The sequence below is a fragment of the Gymnogyps californianus genome, unplaced genomic scaffold (assembly GCF_018139145.2).
Source record: "Gymnogyps californianus isolate 813 unplaced genomic scaffold, ASM1813914v2 HiC_scaffold_78, whole genome shotgun sequence".
In the NCBI taxonomy this organism is placed as follows: Eukaryota; Metazoa; Chordata; class Aves; order Accipitriformes; family Cathartidae; genus Gymnogyps; species Gymnogyps californianus.
Window position 1 is genome coordinate 169543 of NW_026114471.1, and position 14415 is coordinate 183957.

General features: G+C 44.2%; 1 protein-coding gene across 1 annotated transcript in view; it reads left to right on the top strand.

Moving 5' to 3' along the window:
- LOC127029117 (synaptic vesicle glycoprotein 2C-like) overlaps positions 1–14415 on the top strand; it is an 84937-nt gene that overhangs the window by 19788 nt on the left and 50734 nt on the right. Inside the window, exon 3 of the mRNA XM_050914762.1 lies at positions 1673–1824. Within this exon, the coding sequence (XP_050770719.1) occupies positions 1673–1824 (152 nt within the window). The remainder of the gene's footprint in view (positions 1–1672; positions 1825–14415) is intronic.

Consider the following 14415-nt stretch of genomic DNA (forward strand, 5'->3'; position numbering starts at 1 on the left):
CCCTTCTGGTAAATTGGAATAATGTTGGCTAGCTTTCAGTCAGCAGGGACCTCCCCAGACTCCCAAGACCACACATCTTTAGGTAGGGTGTTATTGCATGAATGATACTGTCCTGCATACCATGAACAATGTATTAATTTAGGGCTTCTTGGAAGTGGGCACATATAACTCCTCATCAGCGCTTTCCAGCTTAGGCAGGAAAGAGGAAGACCTTGTTTCTGATTCTGCTAGTGAATTTTCAACATTAGAAAAAGAACTTAATTAGATCCAGGAGTATTGTATTCAGGGAATATTGTGGGAGTACAATTCAATGCTGTGCCTGAGCCCTGGAGGGTAAGAAATCCTAGCTATAATCTGCTTATACTTTGGGAACTGGAGACCCCCCAGTTCATAGCACCACTGAGCTAGCAGGGCTTCCTCATCACAGCAAAATGAGCTGTGATTCCACCCTTGGCTATGCCCCTTCCACCGTTCCTCACCCTGGGCTTCCAGGAGAACCTCTGAGGACAATTCGCCCCCATTGCCTGTGACAGGGCAATTCACTAGCGAAGCCTTTTAGTGTTTTCACCCATGACCAGAAATGAGATACAGCTCTTGTTAGCTGTATACCTAACAAGAATTCATGAATGTATGAACCTTTGCAGAACTGGCAGAGTATAAGATCTAGCAGTCTCAACTATGGGAAACATTAATTGTAAAGCTAAGAGTTGACTGGCAGTACTTCATGAAGAGCTGTCTAGAAGGAAGTGACAAAACAGCAGACCCCTAAACAAGTGTAACAGCTCAATCCAGTATTTCATTGCTGTACTTGAAGATGTCTTAAAATAAACCATATTGCTATGGCACTGAATTTTCTTAGGACTGAAATACCATTTCTGTATTCATGTTTTCCTTTTAAATATTTATTTTAATCTGTTTTAAGCTTCCTTTTTTTTCTTCCCAGTTTGGCAGTCATTGAGATGACAGCATAAATATGCATTTATCTTTAAAGTTCAGTTAAAAATTCAAACCTTGAATTGAATGAGATACTGCTTTAAAGTATGTAATCTGGTATGTGAGAATATCTCTTCAAGCTTCACAGGTATTTTCTTCAGCAGGAAAAATAAAACCCACAAGGACTTGTTCTGTTGTGGAACATTTGACAGCTTGCATTGGTAGTGAAGAGGTAAAGACAGTAAAAGATAATCTGGAAGCTGGTACTGAAAATGATACATAATTCAAGTTAGACTAAGTTTTGTAAAACCAAGTTAAACTTTTTTTTGTCCAACTAACCTTCAGACTATCATTCTTTGGGAAAACTACTAATATTTTCAGTTAAAAGAAATGTATTTTGACACTTGTCAGTAGACTGCCATGATTACAGGATTTTTGTAATGGTGAAAGTCAATACTTTGTGCTGGTTTCTGTTCCAGCAGCCACTGACAATCCACTTGAATCACTAAACATATTAAATTGTACATAGTTTTCAAGGAAATCTTTGACAAAAATTGTGTCCAAACTGGTGAAAGTTTCCTCATGAGTTCTCCGATACATGGTGCAATTTGAGAAAAAAACACTCTTGCCAGAAAAGCTGCTTGTAGTTTGGGTTTTAAATGACTGCAACTATGGGCTTGTTCAAACTTTAACTATCTGTTACGCTCTGCCTTAATCCATGATATATATCTCCTTTTAGGATTGGTGGAGCTGTGCCAACAGTCTTCTCCTATTTTTCGGAAATGCTTGCTCAGGAGAAACGAGGCGAACACCTGAGTTGGCTCTGTATGTTTTGGATGATTGGTGGTATCTATGCTTCTGCAATGGCTTGGGCAATAATTCCTCATTATGGTAAGAAAAACATCTCTCTCTGATTTGTAGCTCTTCTAGTATAAAAGTAAACTCTTAAAGTATAGTTTAAAGAGGGGACTTTATGTCTGTTCTCAAAATAATGATCCTGCTGTTAAGAAAAAATCTATTCCTTTTGGGGGAAGTAAGGAGAATAAATTGTACCCTAAATAACAATATATTAAAAGGAGCAAAAATTAGCCAATCCCCCTGCTTAATCAGATTCTTTAAATTACTGGAAACTTGGACACATGAAAATACAATTGGTGTTATTGTTGAAACTGGAGAAAATAGGTGATATGGAGACTTGCATCAGAGAAAAATAGCTTTTAAAATGCCAGATGTCAAATTTGTGCTAGATTTTTTTGTTTGTTTGAAACAGAGATAAAATGTCAATTATACACTCTTGAGAAAGAAGAGAAAGGACCATCTTAATGTTTGCAGCGCTAGTTCTGAACATAAAGCTGTGCTGAATGTTTTGTTCTTAGTAGATCTTTTTAAGTGGTATAGAAATACAGAAATCGAACAGAGTGCACTTAAATGCTGTAGGGGTGAATGAGGGTGAATAAGACAAAGCTTGCAATGGTTGAAGTTCTATGAACGTGCAATATATGCCACTTCTTTGTGAAAAAACTCTTTACTACCCTGACATGGTTAAACATTATGTGGAGGAACAGATTCAATTCTTAGTATCTCAGGCTTGCCTTTTAGAAGAGTTAAATGCTCATGGCTCTCAAGGGTTGCTGAGACTGCTCAGTGGTTCTTAAAAATCAGCCTCTGCAAGCACTTCTCCCTGGCACTCTTCAAGTAAAGCAATGTTGTGAGTTAGCTGGCATCCAAAGCAGCTTTCTTAAGCCAAGCAATGAGCTTTATTGCAGTTGGATTGTGAAAGAGAGGAAAACTTCATAAGGTTTGCCCAAAGTGATTGGAACATTTAGCAAGTGGTAATGCCCAGAAATAAATTATAATCACGCAGATTAATCAAATATCTAGACTGATGCATTAAGATTAATGTCATACATGCAGTCTGAATCTATGTCTTTAACCTTGCCTTTTGGATTTGAATTGCTGGAATGAGAGAGGAATTTTTGCTGACAAGACACAGTGTGGATAATTTTTTCCCAATTAGTAAATTGCTCTGAATGCCAAGTATTTTTTGCTTTTGTATTGGATTTGCGTGGCAAGGTTTTGGTAGCGGGGGGCTACAGGGTGGCTTCTGTGAGAAGCTGCCAGAAGCTTCCCCTATGTCCGATGATAGAGCCAATGCCAGCCGGCTCCAAGACAGACCTGCTGCTGGCCAAGGCTGAGCCAATCAGCGATGGTGGTAGCGCCTCTGTGAGAACATATTTAAGAAGGGGAAAAGAAGTTACAGGGGAGTAGCAATTGCAGCCGGAGAGGGGAGTGAGAAGATGTGAGAGAAACAACTCTGCAGACACCAAGGTCAGGGAAGAAGGAAGGGGAAGAGGTGCTCCAGGTGCCAGAGTAGAGATTCCCCTGCAGCCCCTGGTGAAGACCATGGTGAGGCAGGCTGTCCCCCTGCAGCCCATGGAGGTCCACGGTGGAGCAGATATCCACCTGCAGCCCATGGAGGACACCACACTGGAGCAGGTGGATGCCTGAAGGAGGCTGTGACCCTGTGGGAAGCCCGCACTGGAGTAGGCTCCTGGCAGGACCTGTGGACCCATGGAGAGAGGAGCCCACGCTGAAGCAGGTTTGCTGGCAGGACTTGTGACACTGCAGGGGACCCACGCTGGAGCAGTCTGTTCCTGAAGGACTGTACCCCGTGGAAGGAACCCATGCTGGAGCAGTTCATGAAGAACTGTAGCCCGTGGGAAGAACTCACATTGGAGAAGTTCATGGAGGACTGTCTCCCGTGGGAGGGACCCCATGCTGGAGCAGGGGAAGAGTGTGAGGAGTCCTCCCCCTGAGGAGGAAGGAGCGGCAGAAATAATGTGTGATGAACTGACTGAAATCCCCCTTCCCCATCCCCCTGCGCCACTCGGGGGGAGGAGGTAGAGAAAATCAGGAGTAAAGTTGAGCCTGGGAAGAAGGGAGGGGTGGGGGGAAGGTGTTTTTAAGATTTGGTTTTATTTCTCATTATCCTACTCTGATTTGACTGGTAATAAATTAAATTAATTTTTTTTCCCAAGTCGAGTATGTTTTGCCTGTGACGGTAATTGCTGAGTGATCTCCCTGTCCTTATCTTGACCCACGAGCCTGTCGTCATATTTTCTCTCCCCTGTCCAGCTGAGCAGGGGAGTGATAGAGTGGCTTTGGTGGGCACCTGGCATCCAGCCAGGGTCAACCCACCACAGCTTTCCTATGTATTTTTATTTTCTTTATCTTTCAGTGGAAAATGCAAACATTATGACAGACTGATTTAAATAGGTTGTCTAATTTCATTGTACATTTTATAAATAACTCAATATCCTTTACTGAGGTGCTTTAAAAATGTCACATGGCAGTATATATCAAGGAATAATAATACACATCCTTATACCAAAGCAGTGGCACTAGAGGGAATAATTTTCTTCTTTCTTTGGCAGTGGAAGAATATCAGCAACAAAAAGTCATGCCACACTGATTTTTTTTTTGTGTCCTTCTGCAAAAAATATATGCAAAATCACTTAAGACAAAAGAATGTAAAAACAGAATTTAAAAGACAGTATTCTTCAGTATTAGCCATATAAAGTCGTAATAGCCATATAAAGTCGTAATAGCCAAAAGGAGGGCTAAAAAGGGAGCTATAAACAGCAGAAAATCCTCTCACAGGAAAAGAACTGGGTTTACACATCATTTTGGCAAAATTAAACAGAATCTATTTATGGGGTTTGATTAGATCTTAAAATTGTCTTCACTTTAAATTAGACTTTTTCATTATGTCGTGAAGTTTAAAACCTGTCTCTTAGTTCCTAGTACAAACGTGGAATCACTCCAGCTCAGGACCAGGGACAAACTGCTTTGTTTTCATGATGCTGTGCCAAGCTCTCAGGCACTGCCAAGTGCTCCCAGGGCAAACCCTGCTCCAGCACTCGGGAGAGTGTGGTCACACATTGCTGTACTCTTCTGGAAACATTCCAGGTCAGGTTAATACCAGCTCAGATGTCTGCACCATTTGTATCACATGTGTTTATGAGGAGACTTTTGTAGTGGTATTTTCTCTTTTACAATTTCTACATGGTTTCCATGGAATTATTTTGCCAGAATTAAGCAAAGATGCAGATTTTTCTCCAAATCACTTTCAGTCCTTCTCATTATTCACATCTCCACTGCCTAGGAAGCAAAACATTAATTTTGTAGATTTTTTTTCCCCTCCCTCTGTCCTGGTTTCAGCTAGGACAGAGTTAATTTTCTTCCTAGTAGCTCGTATAGTGCAGTGTTTTGGATTTAGTAGGAGAATAATGTTGATAACACACTGATGTTTTTAGTTGTTGCTAAGTAGTGTTTATACTAAGAAGTCAAGGATTTTTCAGCTTCTCATGCCCAGCCAGCAAGAAGGCTGGAGGGGGCACAAGAAGCTGGGAGGGGACACAGCCAGGACAGCTGACCCAAACTGGCCAAAGGGATATTCCATACCATATGACATCATGCCCAGTATATAAACTGGGGGAAGTTGGCTGGGAGGGGCAGATCGCTGCTCGGGAACTAACTGGGCATCGGTTAACGAGTGGTGAGCAATTGCATTGTGCACCACTTGCTTTGTATAGTCTAATTCTTTTAGTATTATTATTATCATCATTATTTTTCCTTCCTTTCTGTCCTATTAAACTGTCTTTATCTCAACCCACGAGTTTTATTTTTGTTTCGATTCTCTGCCCCATCCCACTGGGTGGGGGGAGTGAGCGAGTGGCTGCGTGGTGCTTAGTTGCTGGCTGGGGTTAAACCACGACACCCTCTTCTACAAATGCATTCCTTTCATTTGTACTGGTTCTTATATAAGCCACTTTTAAAAGTCCTAGATTCACAGCCAGTTTACATTATCTAGCCCAAGGCAACCAGTGAAGCTGAGTTTACCAGTTGAACATTTAGCTCTAATGAGAAAACAAAGATTACATTCTCTATATGTAACAGTTTATCTCTGTTTCTGTTCAAGAAGCATGAGTGTCTGAAACCTGAGTAATGCTCTGAAACATAAAATAAAGGGAAGCTAACAGTTGCCTTGGCACCAGCATGTTGCCAAGAGAGGACTCAGTGTGATGTAGTTCTGCAGTGACCACATACTGAAAGGTTAATTTCATCTGAAAGACAAGCATCTCTGTTTCAGGGCTTCTTTAAGTCTATAGCTGTTGGCTTGTGTTTAAAAATTGAAAATGGATGTAGACTTGTTCAGGGTTTCTGAAACAGGAGTTCAGGTCATGGAGAAGCTATTAGAAGAAACATCTGCAGAGAAATGCTTCTAATTGCTGCCAATAAACAAAAAGTCCCAGATTAGGCTGCTACAAAGAAATTGCTTTATGCACTACTTAGGCCAGGCTGGATAGGAAGGATAATTACTGTTTTATAATCCATTTTGCAAGCGCAACTTTAAATTTAGCATAATTTTTCAAGGTAGATTAGTTCAAAGACTGTCAAATGCATCAAATGTGTATCACAGTATTGTATAAAAGGTTAATTTTTCAAATAATGAAGAATCTTAAGAGTGAGGAATTACATTTCAGTTTAAAATCCAGATAGTGATATATTACCATTTTGTTACACCAAGTTTATATATTAGTTTGAGGATAGGAACCAAAAAGAATCATCCAAGTTGTTCTAGCCACCTTACTCCTTTATTAAAAAACACAAAAGAAAGTTATAAAATTATCAATTCTACAAAAAAAGTATGTTGCCTGCAATACACATGTATTATTTTAAAAATCAGTCTAGATTTTTATTGTGCCATATCTCTGAATTAAAAATCAAGGAAAACTAGATAAGGATTTCAGTGTATTTAAACTATCAGGTTTGGTATTCCGTGTACTTTTATGTTTTGCATATATGATGTATACAAGCCTTTTCTGGCTTCTTTATGAAGCCCCTTATTAACCCCAGCCAGCAGCTAAGCACCACGCAGCCACTCCCTCACTCCCCCCCTGCTCCCAGTGGGATGGGGAGGAGAATCGGGAAAGAAGGTAGAACTCGTGGGTTGAGATAAGAACAGTTGAATAACTAAAGAAAAATATAATACTAACAATAATAATAATGAAAAGGAATATAACAAAAAAAGAAGAGGGGGGAAAAAAAAAAAAAAAAAAGTGATGCACAATGCAATTGCTCACCACCTGCTGACCAATGCCCGAGCCGTGATCTGCCCCTCCCAGCCAAATCCCCCCTGTTTATATACTGAGCATGATGTTCCATGGTATGGAATATCCCTTTGGCTAGTTCGGGTCAGCTGCCCCGGCTATGCTCCCTCCCAGCTTCTTGCACACCTGCTTGCTGGCAGAGCATGGGAAACTGAAAAGTCCTTGACTTAGTTGTTGCTAAGTAGTGCTTATCCTAAAACATCAGCATGTTATCAACATCATTCTCACACTAAATCCAAAACACAGCACTGTACCAGCTATTAAGAAGAAAATTAACTCTATCCCAGCTGAAACCAGGACAATAAACTATAGAAAAACCTTTTGGAATTCAAAACATTCCCTAGAGTTTTTTGCTTAGTGACAAACAAATATTGACCTTATTTATTTGTAAATCTTATTCCTGAACAAGAAGGGGAACACAGGGCCTAAAAGAAATTAGATTGGAAGGCAGAGAGCTGGAGGTGATGGGGAGTATGACCAGGATGGTGCAGGTGTCAAGGCTGCTACAGCATAAACTGCAGTTGAAAACTGAAGCCTAGGAACCACAGGATTCTGTGACAACAATCAGAAGACCGCATCAAGTATAAAATAAGATTACATGTTCCTTTTTTTATATCACTTTCTAAATAATGTCATTTGGTTTTGCTTCTTAAAAGATCAGTAAAAAAAAAAATAAAATCAAATGTTCATATCTTTTTAAGCCCATTCCTAAATTATGGGAAGAGGCCTTCATTCGCATTGTTACCAGTTTCTTGGTTGTCTTTTGCAACTCAGCAGAAATTTCTACAACCGGTTACCAAGGAAGCAGATTTGCAATCATTTCTGTGCAGATCTTTGGAGAACAATAGGTGATCACGACCGGATTAATTTCTAAATTCAACCTTATCATAGAATAATAGAATGGTTTGGAAGGGACCTTTAAAGGTCATATAGTCCAACCCCCCTGCTATGACCAGGGACATCTTCAACTAGATCAGATTGCTCAGAGCCCCATCCAACCTGACCTGGAATGTTTCCAGGGATGGGGCATCTACCACCTCTCTGGGCAACCTGTTCCAGTGTTTCACCACCCTCATCGTAAAAAATTTCTTCCTTATATCTAGTCTAAATCTACCCTCTTTTAGTTTAAAACCATTACCCCTTGTCCTATCACAACAGGCCCTACTAAAAAGTCTGTCCCCATCTTTCTTATAAGCCCCCTTTAAGTACTGAAAGGCTGCAATAAGGTCTCCCCAGAGCCTTCTCTTCTCCAGGCTGAACAACCACAACTCTCTCAGCCTGTCCTCATAGGAGAGGTGTTCCATCCCTCTGATCATTTTTGTGGCCCTCCTCTGGACCCGTTCCAACAGGTCCATGTCTTTCCTGTACCGAGGACTCCAGAGCTGGACGCAGTACTCCAGGTGGGGTCTCACCAGAGCAGAGTAGAGGGGCAGAATCACCTCCCTCGACCTGCTGGCCACTCTTCTTTTGATGCAGCCCAGGATACGGTTGGCTTTCTGGGCTGCGAGCGCACATTGCCGGCTCATATCCAGCTTTTCATCCACCAGTACCCCCAAGTCCTTCTCCACAGGGCTGCTCTCAATCCCTTCATCCCCCAGCCTGTATTGATACTGAGGGTTGCCCCAGTAACCGTTGAGCCGTTGACCACTACTCTCTGGATGCGACCATCCAGCCAATTCCTTATCCACTGAATAGTCCACCCATCAAATCCATATCTCTCCAATTTAGAGAGAAGGATGTTGTGGGGGACCGTGTCAAAGGCCTTACAGAAGTCCAGATAGATGACATCCGTAGCTCTTCCCTTGTCCACTGATGTAGTCACTCCATCACAGAAGGCCACTAGGTTGGTCAGGCAGGACTTGCCCTTGGTGAAGCCATGCTGGCTGTCTCGAATCCCCTCCCTGTCCTCCATGTGCCTTAGCATAGCTTCTAGGAGGATCTGTTCCATGATCTTCCCAGGCACAGAGGTGAGGCTGACAGGTCGGTAGTTCCCAGGGTCCTCCTTTCTACCCTTTTTAAAAATGGGTGCAATGTTTCCCTTTTTCCAGTCGCCGGGGACTTCACCTGACTGCCATGACTTTTCAAATATCATGGAGAGTGGCTTGGCAACTACATCAGCCAATTCCCTCAGGACTCTGGGATGCATCTCGTCAGGTCCCATAGACTTCTGCATGTTCAGGTTCCTCAGGTGGTCTCGAACCTGATCTTCCCTTACAGTGAGGAGGGACTTTGCTCCCCCAGTCCCTGCCTTGAGGTCCATCCACTCGAGAGGTGTGGGAAGAGAGATTGCCAGTGAAGACTGAGGCAAAAAAGTTGTTGAGTACCTCAGCCTTCTCCTCGTCTGTTGTTACCAGTTTGCCAGTCTTGTTCATCGGGGGGGTACACTTTCTTTGACCTTCCTTTTCTGGCTGACATACCTATAGAAGCCCTTCTTATTATTCTTTGCGTCCCTTGCCAAGTTGTGCTCCAGCTGCGCCTCGGCCTTCCTGACCCCATCCCTACACAACCGGGCAATGTCCCTATACTCTTCCCAGGATGCCTGTCCCTGCTTCCACTGCCTGTGCATTTCCTTCTTGCCCTTTAGTTTGACCAGCAGGTCTTGACTCAGCCATGCCAGTCTCTTGCCTTCCTTTCCTGATTTCTTCCACCTGGGGATCGAGAGCTCTTGTGCTCTATGGAAAGCATCCTTAAAGATCTGCCAGCTCTGTTCTGCTCCCTTGTCCCTGAGGGCAGTTTCCCAGGGGGTCCTATTGACTAACTCCTTGAACAGCTGGAAGTTTGCTTTCCTAAAATTCAGGGTCCTGACTTTACTCTTCGCCTGTCCCATATCCCTCAGGACTGCAAACTCCACCAGTGCATGATCACTGCAGCCCAGGCTGCCTCCAATCTTGACGTCACCAATTAGCTCACTTGCGTTGGTGACCATCAGGTCCAGTATCGCATCCCCTCTGGTAGGGCTGTCTATTCCCTGGCTTAAGAAGTTATCCTCGATGCATTCCAGGAGTCTCCTGGATTGCCTGCAGCTCGCCGTGCTACTTTTCCAGCAGATGTTGGGGTGGTTGAAGTCCCCCAGCAGGATGAGAGCCTGCGAGCACGATGCCTCCTGTAGCTGGAGTAAGAAGGCTTTGTCAATAGGTTCCCCTTGATTGGGCGGCCTGTAGTAGACACCAACCACAAGGTTCCCTTTGTTGCCTCAGTCTCTAATTCTTACCCATAAGCTTTCAACCTGCTCGTGGCTATTCTTCAGAGACAGCTCTTCACAATCTATCCATTTCTTGACAAAGAGGGCAACCCCTCCACCCCTCCTTCCCTGCCTGTCCCTTCTGGACAGCCTGTAGCCATCGATAGTCACACTCCAGTCATGGGATTCGTCCCACCAAGTTTCAGTAATGGCAACTAGGTTGTAGCTTTCTAGCAGCACGGTGGCTTCCAACTCCTCCTGTTTGTTGCCCATGCTGCGTGCATTGGTGTAGGGGCACTTCAGCTGGGCTGTCAGCCGTGTCACCTTTTTTAGGGGAACACCCCTTAATTCCTTTGAGGTATTTCCCTGGTGTTTCCCTGTTGGCTCCTATTACCTCAGGAGCCCCTGGCTCCTCTCCATAAGACTTCAAGTGTGCTCCAGTGTACCCAGCAAGTCTCAGAACAACAGGCTGAGGGCCCTCGCTAGCACCCCATCCCTCAAACCTTGGAGTTTGATGCTCTGCCAATCAGCCTCGCTAGCTCGTGAGTAAAGACTCTCTTCCCTCTTTGAGAAAGATGAATCCCATCCGATGCCAGCAGGCCTGGTGTTATGTAGACCATCCCATTATCAAAAAAACCAAAATTGTGGCGGTGACACCAGCCACGGAGCCATGTATCAATAGACTGGGTCCGTCTGTTTCTTCCAATATTGCTGCCTGCAACTAGAAGGATAGAGGAGAAAATTACCTGTGCTCCAGATTCCCTTACCAACCATCCCAAGGCCCTGAAGTCTCTTTTGATTGTCCTTGGACTACACGTTGCGGCTTCATTGCCACCCACATGGAAGAGCAGTAATGGGTAATAGTCTGAGGGCCGTACCAGGCTAGGAAGTTTCCCAGTGATGTCCTTAACCCGGGCCCCAGGGAGGCAGCAGACTTCTATCCCAGCAAAAAACAGCACAAGGGGGTAGGCCCTTCTGACCTTGGCAACACCTCTGGTGTAGATGGACCATCATCCACATCATCCATTGACTGGCCTTCCACATCCAGAGCCTCATACCTGTGGTACAGAGGCACCTGGGAAGACGAGGTAGGCAAGGAGGGGGTTCGCCTGCCATCCTGAGCATAGACTTGCCTCCATTGACTCCTTTCGTTTAAGTTACTGCCTTCAGCCTGGTGGGGGGAGGATACAGGATCCCCTTGATCTTGTGTTTTTTTCTGGTGGATGTTCCTGTTTCTGTCTCAGGGAGGGCAGAGCATGGTTCCACCAGTCTATCTCTTTCTCAGACTCCCTGATGCTCCTTAACCTGTCCACTTCCTCTTGTAGCTCTGCCACCAGGCTGAGCAGATCATCCACTTGGTCACACCTCACACAGCTGTTCTTGCTACTGCCATCAGGTACTAATGAAAGGCTCTGGCACTCCCTGCAGCCTGAGACCTGGGTGGCTGCATGTTTTTTGTGGGAGCTCTGTCTGGGTAGCCACATCCATTCTGGTGAGTGCAGAGGACATTGCTTTCTGTTGGGTGGTTACCATAGCTAAGCTCCTTCTGGGAGGGTGATGACCACCAATTGAACTGACCTATGGTAGCAGAGAACCCGGCACAAGGGGATTATGCTACTGATTAAGGTCCAAAAGTCCTAATAATGACAGGATTGGAAATAGGTGGGTTTTTTCATTTTGTGGAGTAAACAACTCTTAAAACTTCAAGCCAGTGGTCGCTAGTGTCCCTCACTCAGTGCCAACACAGTGTTCATCACTTTCCTAAGGCCTTAGCCTCAGGAATTCTCCTTACAGTTATCTTTCTGAATTTTCTGATGGTTTCAGGATGAGGTGATGATACCTTCCCCACACTCTAGCACCCCCGCTTCTGGTATTTACCAGAGGAGAGAGGAGACAACCATATCAAATGGCTTTCATAAACAAATCTCCATGGTATGATCTGAGGCAGAGACATTACTTCTTTATATATCCATCAAATTCTAATTAAATTAGGCTAGATTATTCACTAAAAGACTACAAAATTACTCTCTTAATAATACAGAATCAAGGAAATAGAAAACATACTACTTTCTAACACATTCAATGCAAAAAGCAGATTTAATTCTTTAGTCTTGTCACAATCTGTTTGGATCTCAAACTTACAGGACAACATACTCTGTGATTTAAACTTTATTTCATGATGTTATTAAAAATTACAACAAACAAACACAACAAACAGTGAATTAACTTATTCACCATTCAAGTAATAAGTTTTCATAACTTATAACCCGTAACTCTTAATTTGCACACCTATGAGCAAGGAAAAGAATTAGTTACCTAGCCAAGGCTGAGAGTGCTCATCCTTCCTCCTCCATCACAGTACAGGTATCACACCAGGAAGCATAAAAGCCTCAGCAGTCCAGCTGCTGTTGGATCCACTTCAAAAGCTTTTTGGGTAAAATGATGTTTTATACCTTCCAGCTTGGAGGTTTGGTCTATACCATTTCCATAAATTAGCAGATTCTAATGAAACTGCCAGCCAAAAGATGATGGCTGCAGGAGACAGCAATTTGCAGGTGATAATGGCTGCATAATGGCCCTTTAGCTCTTTCTGGCCACCTGTCCTGCCTATGTGGTGCTCTTGCTTTGACCTAATGGTGCTGCTCCCAGCATACATCAGGCCTTAGCATGAGCTGTGCTAGTCAAAATCTAAGCAGGAGTTAAGTGAACAGTCACAAGTCTAAACATTTTATTCAGACCGATGTAATCACATTACATAACAGATCTTCATCTGAACTGTACGCCCATCTACAAGAAGAGCCAGAAGGAGGATCCGGGGAACTACAGGCCTGTCAGTCTGACCTTGGTGCCAGGGAAGGTTATGGAGCAAATCATCTTGAGTGCCATCACACAGCATGTACAGGACAATCACATGATCAGGCCCAGTCAGCATGGGTTTATGAAAGGCAGGTCCTGCTTGACTAACCTGATCTCCTTCTATGACAAGATGACTCGCTTAGTGGATGAGGGAAAGGCTGTGGATGTTGTCTACCTGGACTTTAGTAAAGCCTTTGACACCGTTTCCCACAGCATTCTCCTGGAGAAACTGGCTGCTCATGGCTTGGACAGGTGCACTCTTCACTGGATAAAAAACTGGCTGGATGGCTGGGCCAAAGAGTTGTGGTGAATGGAGTTAAATCCAGTTGGCGGCCGGTCACAAGTGGTGTTCCCCGGGGCTCAGCATTGGGGCCAGTTCTGTTTAATATCTTTATCAATGACCTGGATGAGGGGATCGAGTGCACCCTCAGGAAGTTTGCAGGCGACACCAAGTTGGGTGGGAGTGTTGATCTGCTTGAGGGTAGGAAGGCTCTACAGAGGGATCTGGACAGGCTGGATCGATAGGCCGAGGCCAATTGTATGAGATTCAACAAGGCTAAGTGCCGGGTCCTGCACTTGGGTCACAACAACCCCATGCAACACTACAGGCTTGGGGAAGAGTGGCTGGAAAGCTGCCTGGCGGAAAAGGACCTGGGGGTGTTGGTCGGCAGCCGGCTGAATATGAGCCGGCAGTGTGCCCAGGTAGCCAAGAAGGCCAATAGCATCCTGGCTTGTATCAGAAATAGTGTGGCCAGCAGGACTAGGGAAGTGATTGTCCCCCTGTACTTGGCACTGGTGAGGCCACACCTCGAATCCTGTGTTCAGTTTTGGGCCCCTCACTACAAGAAAGACATTGAGGTGCTGGAGCATGTCCAAAGAAGAGCAACGAAGCTGGTGAAGGGTCTGGAGAACAAGTCTTATGAGGAGCAGCTGAGGGAACTGGGGTTGTTTAGTCTGGAGAAAAGGAGGCTCAGGGGAGACCTTATTGCTCTCTACAACTGTCAGCAAAATGGGTATCGGTCTCTTCTCCCAAGTACCAAGTGATAGGACAAGAGGAAATGGCCTCAAGTTGTACCAGGGGAGGTTTAGACTGGATATTAGGAAAAATGTCTTCACCAAAAGGGTTGTCAGGCATTGGAACAGGCTGCCCAGGGAAGTGGTTGAGTCACCATCCCTGGAGGTATTTAAAAGACGTGTAGATGTGGCACTTAGGGACATGGTTTAGTGGTGGACTTGGCAGTGTTAGGTTAACAGTTGGACTCGATGATCTTA